We start from the raw sequence: 19,430 nt of genomic DNA, 5'->3' as shown, positions 1-19,430 counted from the left end.
TCGTATTTATTATTATTATAATTATTTAATTCCGAGGATGTCTGTAGAATCGACGTGAATGCAATCACCAACGATTTCTTCCGAATGAAGCCCTTAACCCTTTGGGTGCCGTTCACGAGAATTCTCGTTTCTGTGGCCCAACGGTTCAGTGCCAGAAAACGAAGATTCTCGTTTCTGGGTCGTTATTTATTTTATTCGCTATTGCCATTCATAATCCATCGAGGCAGGCTGTCCTGAATAGGTCTGAGATCGCAAACGTCCAATACCGCCGCCTAACGCCTTGCGGCCGGTATTGCACATCATTGGATTCTCTCTGGCTCAGCCTGTACGTTGATCTAACAAGTCCGGTCCGGGTTTTCCTTCTCTGGCAGTAGTAACGTTTATAACACATGGATTGGGGAGAATCAAGCACCGTGGATTCATGTACTTTGGTGGATTATCTTGGCATCACGATCGACATCAATACTTGGAATGGCGATCAGATAATTGGAATATTCTTTTTGCAGTACATCCTAGTCAAGGTAAGGGCTATATGCTATCAATCTTGCGTTGATCCGAGCATGCCTTCATTGTGATCCGTGTGTGTCCTGTAACGTTACTCCACAACATATGCCGTTGGTGACGATCGAAGCATAGAAACCCCCCCCCCCCACCCTTTCATGCATGCATGATAAAACATAATACCGATAATATAGCGTTGATTTCAGATTGATTGTTGATCCAAGCGAGGAATGGCACGCTTTATAGTGACATGCACTAAACGCTGTTTAGCGGCGTTTCCTGGGATTACACAGAATTACTCTAAAACTATACTCATATTCACCACGGTATAAAACAGGAATGTATGGATGAATGTATCTTGACCGGAAGAAACTCAATGACAATCGACTATATTATTAGATCCATAGCTATAATATTTTATATAGTTTTAGCACTGCAAACACCGGCATGTAGCCCCATTCATTACAGCGCTGACACACACGGCCATATACGCCCACAGCGACCTCTGGCGCCCAATGTGTCCAACTTACGACTGCTCTTCCGTGCTTGTAAATCGTAAATCTCGAAGGAACCGTTCAAGAATGCCAAAATCTGCCCAAAACTCGTAAGTGGAGCTACAATGAAAACCTTTCTCATAAAGTCAACCTCATTTACAGTGACGTTGATACGCACAGACAAAGTCGAAATAAACAAGACGAGAGAAGAAAGAAAGAATGACCAGTTAAAACGATTTACCTATCTCAAGCCCAGCCCTCTTTTCCTCAATCCTCCAATCACAACTGTTGCTCCTCTCGGACAGTTGCAGTGGGGGGGATCAAGACAAGAGGGCGGGCTTAAGATAGGTCAGTTACATTTCTGATCACGGTCATGAACTGTTATGAGATAATAATCAATAATACATAATACATAGAAAGAACATATGGCTATGCTCATATAACAATAGGGTGTTCCTACAGTATGTGAAACATAAAAACATTCTAACAATCTAACTTATAACTCTGGCTTCAGGTGGGGCAGGCACCGGTCCGACTGAAGAAAGAGATCGACGGCTTCGCCCTCAACCGTGTGCAGTATGCCATCATCGCTGAGTCATGGAGACTGGTCCAGGTGGGATGCAGGGCGACACAGTGGCTTGTTGTGTGTGTATACGTGGGACCTGTAGAGTTAGGAGTTAGCAATCGAATGTAAGTCAATGGAATATCCTGTGTTTGTGTGTGTGTGTGTGTGTGTGTGTGTGTGTGTGTGTGTGTGTGTGTGTGTGTGTGTGTGTGTGTGTGTGTGTGTGTGTGTGTGTGTGTGTGTGTGTGTGTGTGTGTGTGTGTGTGTGTGTGTGTGTGTGTGTGTGTGTGTGTGTGTGTGTGTGTGTGTGTGTGTTACGTTTACCTCTAGCTGACCAGCAGTCCCCAAAGACAAGAGCTTCTAAGTTCTCCTGAATGGTGGTGTTGATGTCTCTGTAATGGAGGCAGAGGGGGGGAAGTCTCGTGTCAGCCTCCCCCTGCTATTACCTCCACGGTCGCTCTCCAAGCTGTGATACAGTGGAGTAGATGAGCCTGTTACATCATCACATCATCATGTCAATGAGGAGGAGGAGGACGCTGTCCGGAATCTTAATTTGAGATGCGTGTGCACCTGGGCCCCGTTCCCCGTACCTGGATAACTGAGTTAGCCGGATAACTTTCGGTGAAGTCTGACTTAAGCCGGACTTTCCGGCTCCCCGTACCTGGATTGTCCAAATCACCATGACAACAGATCCAAAAGTTTGAGCCTGGTCGAAAGCAGGGTTTAAGTTCAAGTTAGCCGGATCAACCATCGCCACGCCCCCGCAAAGAAGTGACAGCCCGTTTCCTGAAATTATTCCCACAGTCTACGATCTGCATTATACCATTCTGAATTACGTTTTTGTGCTCCATTCTTCCAGAGGGGGCTTTTGAAATGTAAAATAGACCCAAAATGCTGATACTAAATTCACTTTGTCCTAAATAATGCACGTTATATATACCGTGGCGCTCGCTCGGTGCGATGTACACATTATGTGGTTATTTTAATTGTAACTGGGATTAAGATGTCTGATGAGATGCGCTGTTTGACGGATTTGAGAAATTGAATGAGCCGTTGACGTCACATTAATGAATGAGGATAAAGAAATAAAACTTCATTCAAAATAAAGAATATTCTAAACACGGGTCTCTCGTTCATTAATGTATAAACAATGAATTTATCCCATCTGGCACAGTGGCGCAGCGGTAGTGCTAAATCCTGCCAACCCAGCGACCGGTGTTCGAAACCCCGTGTTTCCAATATAAATTTTTGGAATATAATATTAATGATTATACGCCAAAGTAGCCTGGTTTTAAGTTAAAATATTATAAATCTACATGCATTGAGGATGTCATTCTTTATATAGCTCTCAACGTGCACCAAATTGAATTATTCCTATATTGCAAAAAGAAGGAAAAGACTAGGGTTTCGAACCCCGGTCGTCTACGTGAAAGTCAAAAGAACAACCCGTTAGACCACAGTGGAGATAAGTAAAAGATCGACCACACATCAATCAATGGGTAAGAGAGCCGTATCGTAATTCTGTATAACAGTTTAACTAATTATTTTCGCTAGCAAGATCTCATTTGATTATTCAATCCAGCAGGCAAGTTTAAAGAAATATAATCTGATTGATTGAGGTAATGAGGGACTTAAAATTAGCCTATAGATAACGCATTTAACTTGTCGGCGAGGCGATTGAGCCTACTGCAATATGTTACTAAAGTTTTAAATCAATTAATCAATCAATGCCGCTAGAGAATCAGGATCTCTGCTCTCGACACTTGCTGCCTTCTCGGCTGAGGCGGGCACGCGCACTTATCCTGGGTCTCAAGTCTGGCTTGAGTTAACGAGACTGAATCCACCTTCGAGGAACAGGAAAATCCCGGCTTCAAACATCGGGTTAACTGAATCTGGATAATGACATCTTGATCGACTTAGTTGAACCAGGTACGGGGAACGGGGCCCAGAAGCCTAGACAAAAATGCACTGTTCGATGAACAGTGAGGAATAATAGTAAACATTTTGGCTTTCTTATATCTTTGCAAACTTAGTTTTTTCAATCTACACTAGCAAAACAAAACAGAGGGATTTTGGAACATCTTATTTATTTTTATTTAAAAAAAAATATATATATATTAAAGATTTTTGGGGCTTTCTGTATTTTTCACCCATCCCAATTTAGTCGTTATACCAATTCCCTTCCTGGTCGTTGCGCGCATTGCCCCACTGTCGGCCTGGGGAGGGTGTAGAACTACCACATGCCTCCTCCGATACATGTGGAGTCGCCAGCCGCTTCTTTTCACCTGACAGCGAGGAGTTTCACTGGGGGAACGTAACGCGTGCAGAGGTTCACGCTATTTCCCCCAGATCCCCTCCCTGCTGAACAGACACAACTTAAACCTCACATCAAGACAACAGTCCAGATAAATGTGCATCGTTAGAGTACAGGAGAAAAATACTATAATATTATTAATTAAAACATTTGCAATGATCAATAGACTCGGATTCTTGTGGATTTAAATTCAGTGAGAGTAACCGGGTCCTGGAGTTTAAATTCATTCTGCAGGTTATTCCAAGCAGAGGATGCAGAAAACATAAAGGCCTTCTTGCCCAAATCAGTCCAAGCTTTAGGAACAGTCATAAGCACAGTGTCTTATTCTTCATGAAAATCTGGCAATCTGACAATCACAATATGCACCTTGTGCGACATGTTACGGACTCTTGATCCACAATGTGTGGAAATGCCTTGAGACACTTCCATGCAGGCCACAGATTACTGTGTATCACAGTTAAGCTTGAGATGAATTGGCCCTGTGCTCAGTAGGAATGAATTACTGCAAGAAGAAATCCCATCACTCACTAGGAACCGACATAGAAAGACCATAATGACACCAATATAGGGCTTACAGTATGTCAATCTGTCACCCCTCTCTCTGTCTCTTTCTCTCTGCCCCTCTCTCTCTGCCCCTCTCTCTCTGTCTCTCTCCCTCTGTCTCTCTGTGTCTCTCTCTCTCTCTCTCTCTCTCTCTCTCTCTCTCTCTCTCTCTCTCTCTCTCTCTCTCTCTCTCTCTCTCTCTCTCTCTCTCTCTCTCTCTCTCTCTCTCTCTCTCTCTCTCGCTCTCTGAGCACAGCAGATATAATGGACCGGTTAGAGTTCCCTGATTACAGTGTCTTTATCTCTGTGTCTTTGTGGTGGAGATGTGTAATTAAGTCTGGTCCTCTCTGTTCTCTCAGGACATCGTGTCCCCGGAATTACTGTACACCTGAGTTACAATGTTGTATCAGATTCCCGCTGACTGATACCATTCTCTCTCACTCACTCACTCACTCACTCACTCACTCACTCACTCACTCACTCACTCACTCACTCACTCACTCACTCACTCACTCACTCACTCACTCACTCACTCACTCACTCACTCACTCACTCACTCACTCACTCACTCACTCACTCACTCACACACACACACACACACACACACACACACACACACACACATACACACACACACACACACACACACATACACACACACACACACACACAAAAACCCTTCCAGTCCTATTCTCACCCAGTACAAAGAGTAACTGTGTTCCACAGTACAGGTGCTTCTGACCCCCAAACAGGAAAGGAGATTGCTATTGGCCCGGTATACAATACCAGTATACAATACCAGTATACAATACCAGTACCAGTGTTGGTGCATCTATTCAAAATAATATGTTGGCTGCTGAGAAATTAAACTTGCTTGTGAAATTCCATATTCCCAGGCCATAGAGTCCAGTTGACTAAAAGGATATTAACATGCTCTGTCCATGTAAATAATAGTATATAATATACTTGTAATAATATATTTTGCCAGGACAGGAGATAAACAACTGATCTTACTGAGATGTGTCCAGTTTTTACTCCTTTATCCTTTACAATGGTTGATATTTTGATTAGGAACACCAGCTTGCAAACAAACCACCATACTTTACATATACATGTCACATTTTACTTTACAGTCGTGTCACATTTTACTTTAGTCATGTCACATTTTACTTTACAGGACATGTCACATTTGGTATAAACTTGTACTGTAGCATGTTTAACAGCAACAGCAGTTATAGGATATCCCAGTCTGGGTCAAAGGTAATCTACCGCGTCGACTCGAATCAGACTGTAGATTTTAGACTCCAGAGGAATGCGCACAGACAGTCAGAGCAGGTCGGCCCACTTGATTAGTTCTATTATTCGGTCCGGAAGGTTAAATAATAATGTCTTGGAGGCATGTTTGAGAAGATGAGTCACTGAACCTGTGCTTTTCAATGTAGTGGCAGTCAACCTGCAGTGCTTAACGTTTGAACGCAACACAAAAACCGTACAAACATAACAAGCTGCTGAAGTTGGTGTACTTCATTCCAACCCTTTATTTAAACTCGAAAGGCAACTGAGGTTTCTCTAATTTACAGTCAAGTCGAGTGTACACAATTAAAACACGTACAACTTGATTGACAAAGGTTTTAAACTCTGTAATAAAGGGAAGACTCTCAAGCTTTAAAGGGGAACTATTTTACTATTTCTTTCACTATTTGGGCACTTTTACACAATTCCTGTGAGTCTATGGAACACCTCTGTAATATATATATTTTTTTTATTCATTGTTTTGTATTTCTAATCAAGTCCTCAAAAACAGCATTTTTCTACCTCAAGATTTCGAGCTGTTTTGAGCCTGGGCTCCTAAACCACTGCGCCGGGCCTGCTGAGCGTCGTGTTCCCCTGAACATTAACATGCAGCAGTGACTATATGACATCACATATAGGCACATTTTCAAACGACTCAGTTCAGTGAGGGTGAATATTGTGAGAGGAGAATTGGAAGAATGCACCAATATGAGAATTTTGAGACATAGATCATATTAATATAAGTTCACATAGCTAGGAAACAATGCTAAACACTCAAAAAGGCCATTTATAAGATAGTTCCCCTTTAAGGAACTGTTGGAGTTCATTCCATGAGCTAGGGGCATCATAATGAAATGCAGATTTGCCCTGTTCTGAGCAAACCAGCCAGTCACTAGAACGGGTTCCATACATTAAACTGCATTCACTTTGAGGGAAAATGTTTGATTATAAGAATATAAAATGGGGTTTTAATGAAGTTATAATAATAATAATAATAATAATAATAATAATAATAATAATAATAATAATAATAATAATAATAATAATAATAATAATAATAATAATAATAATAATAATAATAAGCTTTTACGGTGTAAACAACAACAAAAAACAGTGAAAAGGTGTGTTTTGATGGCTGTTTAAAGGACAGTAGGGTGTTGGCAGTCTGGATGTGGCTGGGGAGGGCATTCCAGAGGGAGGGTGCGGCTGCCGCAAAAGACCTGTCGCCCCAGGTTCGGAGCTTGGTCTTGATGGGAGTCAGTAGGTTGGCATCAGCAGACCTGAGGTGATGGGTAGGGGTGTGGCGATGGAGGAGGTCGGAGAGATAGAGAGCCCAAAACAGCCCAATACATAGACAAAAGAAAAACAACAACAACACAAACACAGACAGAGCCACGGAGGATGCCATAGCCCATGTGCTGCACACAGCAGCATCACACCTGGACAAGAGGCAGGGGAACTATGTGAGAATGCTATTCATCGACTACAGCTCGGCATTCAATACCATAGTCCCCTCCATACTCATAGCCAAGCTCAGGGACCTGGGCTTGAACTATGACCTCTGCCAGTGGGTCTTGGACTTCCTGACGGGCAGACCCCAGGTGGTGAGAGCAGGCAACTGCACCTCCTCATCCATCACCCTCAACATAGGGGCCCCCCAGGGCTGTGTTCTGAGTCCCCTCCTCTACTCCCTGTACACACACGACTGTGTGGCTCAGCGGAGTAGCAATACAATCATCAAATTTGCTGACGACACAGTGGTGGTGGGCCTGATCTCTGCCAACGACGAGAGGGCCTACCTGGAAGAGGTCAAGGTCCTGGCGGGATGGTGCCAGGAAAACAGCCTCTCCCTGAACGTCAGCTAAACAAAGGAGATGATTGTGGACTTCAGGAGGTCGGGGGTCAAGGACTACAGCCCCCTCAGCATCGACGGGGCACCGGTTGAGAGAGTCAACAGCTTTAAGTACCTCGGAGCCCACATATCCGAGGACTTGACATGGACCACACACATTGACAGTGTTGTGAAGAAGGCACGACAACGCCTCTACTTCCTCAGGCACCTAAGGAAGTTCCAAGTCAGTCAGAAGATCCTTAAGAACTTCTACTCATGTACAATAGAGAGCATCCTGACCGGCAACATCACCTCCTGGTTTGGGAATAGCACTGCACAAGACCGAAGCAGACTACAAAGAGTGACACGTTCAGCCGAACGCACAATTGGAGGGGGGCTCCCCACCCTCCAGAACATTTACAACAAGCGTTGCAGGGGCAAGGCTAAGAGAATCATTAAGGACTCCAGTCACCCGAACAACTGCCTCTTTGAACTGCTGCGGTCAGGCAAGCGATACCGGAGTCTTAAGGCGAGCACAGAAAGACTCAGAAGAAGCTTCTATCCCCAGGCCATCAGGCTGCTAAACGAACAATGAACACTACACAACAACAACCATCAAACGCACATAGCACACACATCCACACGCACACACTCACTTTAAACAAACACACTGTAGCACCCACTCCACACACTTTATAGCACACACTCACTTTAAACAAACACACTGTAGCACCCACTCCCCACACTTTATATTTATTGATGAAGGATTGCACTACAACTCGTACACCTTACTGTAAATTGTACCTAAATTGTACCTCATCCCATTTCTGCTTTGCACTATATAGTACTGTACATTAGTACACTGCATAGTATTGTATATTATATGGTAACTCAGTTACGTCTATTCTGCATCGAACATTGTACATATGTCTATACTGAACACTGTGACCTCATTTTCTACTTCTAAATTACATGCTATACTATGTTATTTGATACTATCTTGTCTAGCACAGTCTCTGGAGCGTAACAGTAAGAAGCATTTTGTATGAAAGTATTCTGTACTTCTGTATGACAACTATTAAAGAAACTTGAAACTTGAGCTTCAGGTACCTAACCAGTACAGTGGTTAAAATGAAAAGCAATGGCATGTGGGATGAAATACTTCTTAAATATGTTTTTTGGGGCTAGGGGAACTCTGTAGCGCCTTCCAGGTGGAAGCTTGTCAAACTCACCATGAAGGGGATGCAAAGGATCACACAATATTAGCTGAGCCTTGTCTCTATTCTGAAGTTCATATAACTCAGTCAATTGTCTTTGTGGTTTCACTATAACTTTACTGGCAATGTAGGCGGCTAAGTGGCGCAGTGGGCAAGGCGCTCGCCACTAACGCAGGATATGCTGGGTTCGAGCCCAGCTCTCTGCGTTGCTTCCGGCTTGGCTGGTCGTTCATACTAATACAATTGGCAGTGTTAGGGGTGGGAAAGCCGGTGGGTGGGGATCGGACGTTGTGGACAGCGACTCCTACAGGTCGGTTGGTGCGCCTGTACAGCAGAATCAGGAAGTATCGGGGGCAGCGTGAGCCTCCCACGCGTTACTCCTCGCCACTGAGAGCTGTGCAGGTGAAAAGATGCGACGGCTGCCTCCTCGTGTACCGGAGGGGACACGTGATGCAAGGCTTCGTCCACATTGCAGTTGACCAGTGGGAGGCACGGTCTAGCAACGTTCGATACAGGGGAGGGAAGAATTGGATAATATGAAATTGGGATGGGAGAAAAATTGAAAATGGGGAGAAAAAGTTGATAAAAAAAATAACTTTACTGGCATTGTTAACCACCCTTGCCAGTTTGTTCTTATTCTTGGCCCCAAATATCAGACCAAAATATCAAATGTTGCTTTGAGTTCTTTTGATAACCCAGAGTTCCAGACGGTTCACAGGTGAGTGGCTGTATGTACTAGTGCTACAGTAGGCCTCCAGGCCACCAGGCCTCCAGGGATCAGACAGCGTTAGTCAAAACAACAGTCAAGCCGTGACGGCTCTCTGTTACTGAGAATGTCTATTTTTTTTGTTTTGTTTTGTTTGTTCAGGGAAACACAGCCCCGAGCTGCCCCCATGTCCCCGTTCCCTGTACTCCTCACCGTGCGCTCCAGCACAGCATACATACATACATACATACATACATACATACATACATACATACATACATACATACATACATACATACATACATACATACATACATACATACATACATACATACATGCATGCATGCATACATACATACATACATACATACATACATACATACATACATACATACATACATACATACATACATACATACATACATACATACATACAAATATGTATACCATACATACATACAAATATGTATACAATACATACATACATACATACATACATACATACATACATACATACATACATACATACATACATACATACATACATACAAATATGTATACAATACATACATACATACATACATACATACATACATACATACATACATACATACATACATACATACATACATACATACAAATATGTATACAATACATACATACATACATACATACATACAAATATGTATACAATACATACATACATACATACATACATACATACATACAAATATGTATACAATACATACATACATACATACAAATATGTATACAATACATACATACATACATACATACATACATACATACATACATACATACAAATATGTATACAATACATACATACATACATACATGCATGCATACATACATACATACATACAAATATGTATACAATACATACATACATACATACATACATACATACATACATACATACATACATACATACATACATACATACATACAAATATGTATACAATACATACATACATACAAATATGTATACAATACATACATACATACATACATACATACATACATACATACATACATACATACATACATACATACATACAAATATGTATACAATACATACATACATACATACATACATACATACAAATATGTATACAATACATACATACATACATACATACATACATACATACATACATACATACATACATACATACATACATACATACATACAAATATGTATACAATACATACATACATACAAATATGTATACAATACATACATACATACATACATACATACATACATACATACATACATACATACATACATACATACATACATACATACAAATATGTATACAATACATACATACATACATACATACATACATACATACATACATACATACATACATACATACATACATACAAATATGTATACAATACATACATACATACATACATACATACATACATACATACATACATACATACATACATACATACATACATACATACATACATACATACAAATATGTATACAATACATACATACATACATACATACATACATACATACATACATACATACATACATACATACATACATACATACAAATATGTATACAATACATACATACATACAAATATGTATACAATACATACATACATACATACATACATACATACATACATACATACATACATACATACATACATACATACAAATATGTATACAATACATACATACATACATACATACAAATATGTATACAATACATACATACATACATACATACATACATACATACATACATACATACATACATACAAATATGTATACAATACATACATACATACATACATACATACATACATACATACATACATACAAATATGTATACAATACATACATACATACATACATACATACATACATACATACATACATACATACATACATACATACATACATACATACATACATACAAATATGTATACAATACATACATACATACATACATACATACATACATACATACATACATACATACATACATACATACATACATACATACATACATACATACATACAAATATGTATACAATACATACATACATACATACATACATACATACATACATACATACATACATACATACATACATACATACATACATACATACATACATACATACAAATATGTATACAATACATACATACATACATACATACATACATACATACATACATACATACATACATACATACATACATACATACATACATACATACATACAAATATGTATACAATACATACATACATACATACATACATACATACATACATACATACATACATACATACATACATACATACCATACATACATACATACATACATACATACATACATACATACATACATACATACATACATACATACATACATACATACAGTCTAGTCCAGTGCCTCCAGCATGTGATATTAGTGTCTTCACACATGGCTGTGGAGACGTCGGCACATATCTACATGACATTCCATAGGCGTTGGAAGTGTTTGGACCAGAGCTCGGCCCATGAGGCGCCCGTCGAGCATCGGCGAACCGTGAGGGCACCCTTAGGTCCTAGCCGACAGAAACGCCACGTTGCTGTTACCCTCCTGTGTTTTTTAACCCCTCGTGGACCACCGATGGGGGGGCTTTTCTGGAGTCCGTTGAGCACATCGGGGTCGCTCGCATTTTCACATTTTCACACTGTCCAATCAAACCAAACCAAACTGTACCGCCAGTGTGAACAATGTGCAGCTTGTTTCTTCTCCTCTATACTTTAGTAAGTTAGTAAGCAATTTATTATAATGAATGATCTGAACGGTTGAAGCACGGCGATCTGCGCTGCAGCAAGAACTGGGAACAAAGTACACTATGAACACGGAACCAATACAGAGATTTACCTGCTTATTAAAGACACCATGGCTTTGGTCTCACAGTGCAATAGATGAGTCCGTCGCATGGAACCCGGAGCGACCGTAAAGAAAACAGGTCTTCCTCCGCCACCATCCCTCTAATACCTCTACACAAACCAGTTTTTACAGCTTTTTACGGCCAGGTTGGCTTTTAGCTTCAGACGAATCTGAAATTCCATTGTGACAATATCTGTTCAGTGTGACTGAAGTGGCAGAGAAACCTGTGTAGAATTTAGAACGGAAATAGTTTGAAAAAAGACTTTGACCTTGACCCTATTGTACATAAACAATACACACCTCCCTACTCTTTACCAGCCTGTTAGTCTTCATCACTACTGTTATCAACATAACAATGGTGTCCTTGTGGTTTCAGGGACCCCAGAAACCAGTGATAATGACTGATTTTAATTTTAATTGACCCATCTCAAACCCTTCCCTCTTTTCTTGATTCTCCAATCACTGTTACCCAATCACAATTGGGGAAAAAACATAACAATAGACACCCAGAGTAAAAAAAGAAAAAAAGCTGCTGCTGCCCATATTCTTTTTGTTGATCTGTCAGGGTTTTCATTCCTCGGATCCTGTTGTCAAAGTTGAGGAACAGGAATCGTGAACCTATTAGTTACTCAGAGAGGAATGGAGACAAGTAGGAGGAGGAGGACGAAGAGGAGGAGGAGGAGGAGCAGCAGCACTTTTCACACAAAAATTAGGTCAGGTCAAAAAGCAAAAGGTGACCTGCCACAGACGGTACCAGACAAAAAAGAACCCATTCACACTCATACAGTGTACAGCAGGCCTATTCAACTAGCGGCCCGTGGGCCAGATACGGCCCTTTTTACTTTTCTATGGCCCGCAAGAGACTGCCTGCAAATCTAGCCTTTCTGTATCAAGCCATAGCTTTCCAGTTGTTTTGTATGGACCGCCTGCTGTCTGGAATTGATTTCATTGACACCATTAGAAAGTGAAAGAAAGGTGATGCACGTGATTAGTTTATTCCATGTTATTTGTAGACATTAATTTACATGAATTGAAGTTCTCTGTGTGGCCCACAAACCCCCAGTGATTATCCTATTTGGCAGCATGGTGTTGACGTTGCCCTGATATACAGTATAGTGAGTGTGGTTCTATCAGCTGTATATAAACAAAACATTATGCCACTTTTATCCAACTGGCCTCACAGAACACGCAGGTGACCTCTAGCCGTGGTGTTAGTGCCACAGGCTCTGCTCACTGAGCTGCAGGACCACAAGGCCCACCCTAGTAGTCACCGTCTTTATTCCATCTGCACCTCGTTACCTGTGTCAGAGACCACAAGCAGACTGGGGGAGGGGGTTCATGATGAATATTCAACCTGAGGCCATGGTTAGACTAGGTGTTTTTGTTTTCGTTTTGTTGCTGAATGAATATGTTTGCTGTCCCTGTTAAATAGAAATGCCGCTTTGGCAGTAAAACGCGTTGCCCTACTGACCCACCAGGTCAGGTCAGGATCGAGGCATGCCAATCTATTCTCCCTCAAGCTGAACAGTGACATCTCCTTAGCAAATGATCTCAATACCTTCTATGCGAGGTTTGAGGCTGGGAATAACAACACCAGCCTACAAACCACTGCAATGGAGGGGGGGGGACACTGCTGAGGGAGGCTCAGTGTTCAGGGTAACAGAACATGAGGTGAGGAGGACCTTTAAGAAAGTGAAGGCAGCAGGACCGGACGGTATCCCCGGCCGCGTCCTAAAAGTCTGTGCCGACCAACTGGCCCCAGTATTCACTGACATATTTAACCTGTCCTTGGAACAGGCTGTCATCCCCACCTGTCTGAAGAAGTCCACTATTATCCCTGTACCCAAAAAATCCAAGCCTGCTTGCCTCAACGACTACCGCCCTGTAGCTCTCACCTCCATAGCCATGAAGTGCTTTGAGAAGCTAGTAAAGGGCTACATCTGCTCCTCCCTCCCCATCAACCTGGACCCCCTGCAATTTGCATACCGCCCCAACAGGTCCACGGAGGACGCCATAGCCCATGTGCTGCACACAGCAGCATCACACCTGGACAAGAGGCAGGGGAACTATGGGAGAATGCTGTTCATCGACTACAGCTCAGTATTCAATACCATAGTCCCTTCCAAACTCATAGCCAAGCTCAGGGACCTGGGCTTGAACTATGACCTCTGCCAGTGGGTCTTGGACTTCCTGACGGGCAGACCCCAGGTGGTGAGAGCAGGCAACTGCACCTCCTCATCCATCACTCTCAACATAGGGGCCCCCCAGGGCTGTGTTCTGAGTCCCGTCCTCTACTCCCTGTACACACATGACTGTGTGGCACAGCGGAACAACAACACAATCATAAAATTTGCTGACGACACAGCAGTGGTGGGCCTGATCTCTGCAAACGACGAGAGGGCCTACCTGGAGGAGGTCAAGGTTCTAGCGGGATGGTGTCAAGAGAACAGCCTCTCCCTGAACGTCAGCAAAACAAAGGAGATGATTGTGGACTTTAGGAGGTCGGGGGTCAGGGACTATAGCCCCCTCAGCATCGATGGGGGACCGGTTTAGAGAGTGAACAGTTTTAAGTACCTCGGAGTCCACATATCCGAGGACTTGACATGGACCACACACATTGACAGTGTTGTTAAGAAGGCACGGCAACGCCTCTACTTCCTCAGGCTCCTAAGGAAGTTCCAAGTCAGTCAGAAGATCCTTAAGAACTTCTACTCATGTACAATAGAGAGCATCCTGACTGGCAATGTCACCTCCTGGTTTGGGAATAGCACCGCACAAGACCGTAGCAGACTACAGAGAGTGGCCCGTTCAGCCGGACGCACAATTGGAGGGGGGCTTCCCACTCTCCAGGACATTTACAACAAGCGGTGCATGGGTAAGGCTAAGAGAATTATCAAAGACTCCAGCCACCCAAGCAACTGCCTCTTTGAACTGCTGCGGTCAGGCAAGCGATATCGGAGTCTCATGGCAAGCACAGAGAGAATCAGAAGAAGCTTCTATCCCCAGGCCATCAGGATGCTCAACGAACAATAACTCTATGTAACAACCATCAAATGCACTCACAGCACACACATCCACACGCACACACTCACTTTAAACAAACAACTCACTGCAGCACCCACTTTACCCACTTTAGAACACCTAAACACACTTTATATTTATTGGTAAAGAATTTGCACTACAACCCATACCTCATTACACCTTACTGTAAATTGTACCTAAATTGTACCTCATCCCATTTCTGCTTTGCACTGTATAGTATATTGTATATTATTATATTGTATGGTAACTCAGTTACTTCTACTCTGCATTGAACATTGTATATATGTACATGCTGAACACTTGTGTCTACGTACTTGACTTCTATTTTATACTTGCTATACTTATTTTATACTTATCTATTTTTGTCTCTGGAGCGTAACAGAAAGAAGCATTTTGTATAAAAGTATTCTGTACTTCTGTATGACAACTAATAAAGAAACTTGAACTTGAACTTGAATGTGACCTGTAAAATATGAAAAGTTGGGAAAATAAACATGACAATGTGTCCAGGTGAGAAGCAAGGGGTTCTCCAAATTGTGTTTTTTAAAACACACCGGTCCATGTCATGGCGATCACAATGCAAGTGATGTGTGTCCGTGATCCTATCTACGTGGTTGCGCTTGACAAAAGAGCGAAGGACACCCGTTCTCAGATTTGACCCATCAGAATAAATACCTATCCTTCCCAGGTGTCTCACCTGACAAGAGCGGGCTAATTACCCTTTCAGTTCAATCCATACAAAGATTGTTCTAATTGTATGGGAATTAGTGTTTTTCGCTCAACACCAAACACACATGTGTTCTGCGTATATATTGGAGTACCTGAGGAATGGTGAATTGAAATTACTATTTGGTTACACAGCACACACAGTCAAGTCACTGTGGACGTTTCATTTAACTTTATTTTTTTTGTCTACCTTTTCTCCCCATTTTTCTATTTTTCTCCCATCCCAATTTCGTATTATCCAATTCTTCCCTCCCCTGTCTCGAACGTTGCTAGACCATGCCTCCCACTGGTCGGCTGCAATGTGGACGAAGCCTTGCATCATGTGTCCCCTCCGGTACACGAGGAGGCAGCCGTCGCATCTTTTCACCTGCACAGCACGATCTCTCAGTGGCGAGGAGTAGCATGTGGGAGACTCACGCTGCCCCCGATACTTTCCTGATTCTGCTGTACAGGCGCACCAACCGACCTGTAGGAGTCGCTGTCCACAACGTCCGATCCCCACCCACCGGCTTTACCACCCCCTAATACTGCCAATTGTATTAGTATGAACGACCAGCCAAGCCGGAAGCAACGCCAAGAGCTGGGCTTGAACCCAGCGTCTCCTGCGTTAGTGGCGAGCGCCTTGCCCACTGCGCCACTTAGCCACCTCGTTTAATTTAACCTTGATATGTTATCTGAGTAACAACCTACAGGGATTCCTGATCATTACTACCAAACGAGATGCTCCAAGGTGGCCGACATCCAGGTCCTATTGAACCCATGAACACCATAGAAACCTCTTCCTCACTGTATGTGTGGTCCCAGGACGCGTCTATTCTTTTACCAACTAACTTGCATTTTTCCGCGATCTGATTGGCCACTGACGTTTCTTGTCATGTGACATGTGCGCCAATCGCGTGACGCCTGTTTCTGCGCCTATTTCTGCCTCTAACAGCCTGCAAACTACTAGCCTAGTGACAATGCCCCCAAAATGTTGAGATACCCCTACCGGAGGTAGAACAAAACACGACAATGTTTTTCCTCATCTCTAAGGTCTCCCATATGTGAAATGGATTCTTGTATAAAAATATTTTACTGCAAAAATGGTTCAATTGATAGATATTGTTATACACCCCCAAAGGAAAAAACAACCAAAATATAGCCTGGCCGTATGGGAGTTGAGACATATAAACTCATGTAGATTAATAATACAAGCTCCAAGAGCTTTCAAACTTGACATGCTAAGAGTCAGACATTTGCTTAACCTGATAGAAAAACCTGGATGTGAATATCTTTATGCATGTAGGAAATATATACCTATGTACACATACTTAAAATAAGCGGAAATGTAAAAAATGAATATCTATGCAGAATGTTCTCATTTACTTTGTAGTAGCTCTGCCATGGATTGTCATAGAAACACAGATGAGGGCTTTTTCAGAAAGGTGTGGTTGTGCTGAATCCAGCAATACCACATGTGTAAATATAGCATGCATGGTCAGGGAGTTACAGGGGCGACAGTGGCTCGGGAGGTAGAGCAGTCGTCTGGCAATCCGGAGGTTCCCGGTTCGATTCCCGCTCCTCCCGGGCAGCGTGTCGATGTGTCCTTGAGCAAGACACTTAACCCCTAATTGCTCCCGGTGAGCAGGTTGGCACCTTGCATGGTTGCTTCCGCCGTCGGTGTGTGAATGTGTGAGTGAATGTGTGAGTGAATGGGTAAAATGTGAGTAACAAATTGTAAAGCGCTTTGGATAAAAGCGCTATATAAAAAAGCAGCCATTTACATAATTAAATGTATGAGGTGTCCTAAATGAAAGAAAATGAAACATTGACATAATGAAGTCTTCAGTCCAAAGCCCATTATCAGTGGTGAGAAGCATGTTGACAAATGCAATGTTACTGCAAAGTAAAGTCACTTGAGGTAATGTTCTGGTCTATATTGTTAATATATTTATGATACATTTAATCATTTATATATTTCATATGATACATTTTATGATACTTCATATGGAAACAAAGATCCAATTGAATCAGGTTGAAATTGAAATAGAACACCTTTATTTCAATCTACTGCGTTCTGAGCCCTCTGCTGTATTCACTGTACACACATGATTGTGTGGCCAGGTTCAGCTCCAACTCCATAGTGAAGTTTGCGGATGACACATGGTGGTGGGGCTGATCTCTAACAATGACGAGAAGGCCTATCGGGAGGAGGTTGATGAACTGGCACGCTGGTGCCGGGATAACAGCCTACTCCTGAACATTGGTAAAACCAAAGAGCTGATCCTGGATTTTAGGAGAATACAGGAGGTGACACACACGCCACTGCGGATAAATGGGACAGGGTGAGCAGTTTCAAGTACCTGGGAGTCCACATCACAGAGGACCTGACATGGTCAACACACAGATTCTGTGCTGAAAAAGGCGAAACAGCGCCTCTATCACCTGAGACAGTTAAGGAAGTTCAGAGTATCTGGGAAGATAGATACTCCACTCCTTCTATTCCGGGGCTGTAGAGAGCATTCTGACTGGAAACATCACTGCCTGGTTTGGAAACAGCACGGCACAGGACAGGAAGGCCCTCCAGAGAGTGGTGCGCTCAGCAGAGCGTACTACGGGTATTGCACTACCACCCCTGCAGGACTTATATAACAGGAGGTGCAAATCCAGAGCCTGCAGAATAATGAGAGACCCCCATCACCCCAACAACAGCCTGTTCAAGCTGCTGCGGTCAGGCAAGCGCCTACGTACACACGCTACGAGCACAGAGAGACTCCGGCTCAGCTTCTTCCCCCAGGCCATCAGAACACTGAACTCTCCACTCACAAGTACACATGAGCACACACACACACACAACACACATGCTGCAACGGCTTTAAACAATCACTTTAAACAAAATGGAAAAATCTCTTTAAAGGAATGAAGAATATAAAAGTCACTTTAAAGAAAGAACAGATGGGCGACAGTGGCTCGGGAGGTAGAGCAGTCGTCTGGCAATCCAGAGGTTCTCGGTTCGATTCCCGCTCCTCGCGGGCAGCATGTCGATGTGTCCTTGAGCAAGACACTTAACCCCTAATTGCTCCCGATGAGCAGGTTGGCACCTTGCATGGTTGCCTCCGCCGTTGGTGTGTGAATGTGTGAGTGAATGTGTGAGTGAATAGGTAAAATGTGAGTAACAAATTGTAAAGCGCTTTGGATAAAAGCGCTATATAAAAAAGCAGCCATTTACCATTTAACAGATGTGGTTCTTGTATAGTATAGTTTAGATATAGTAA

General features: G+C 42.5%; 1 protein-coding gene across 1 annotated transcript in view; it reads left to right on the top strand.

Annotated features, from left to right (window-relative positions):
- The window catches only part of cryl1 (crystallin, lambda 1), a 140,109-nt gene that overhangs the window by 84,159 nt on the left and 36,520 nt on the right, over positions 1-19,430 (top strand). Inside the window, exon 6 of the mRNA XM_084314525.1 lies at positions 1,510-1,608. Within this exon, the coding sequence (XP_084170651.1) occupies positions 1,510-1,608 (99 nt within the window). The remainder of the gene's footprint in view (positions 1-1,509; positions 1,609-19,430) is intronic.

This window comes from Notolepis coatsorum (assembly GCF_963971535.1).
Source record: "Notolepis coatsorum genome assembly, chromosome: 5".
Classification (NCBI taxonomy): Eukaryota; Metazoa; Chordata; class Actinopteri; order Aulopiformes; family Paralepididae; genus Notolepis; species Notolepis coatsorum.
This window is presented reverse-complemented; position numbering and strand designations above follow the sequence as displayed.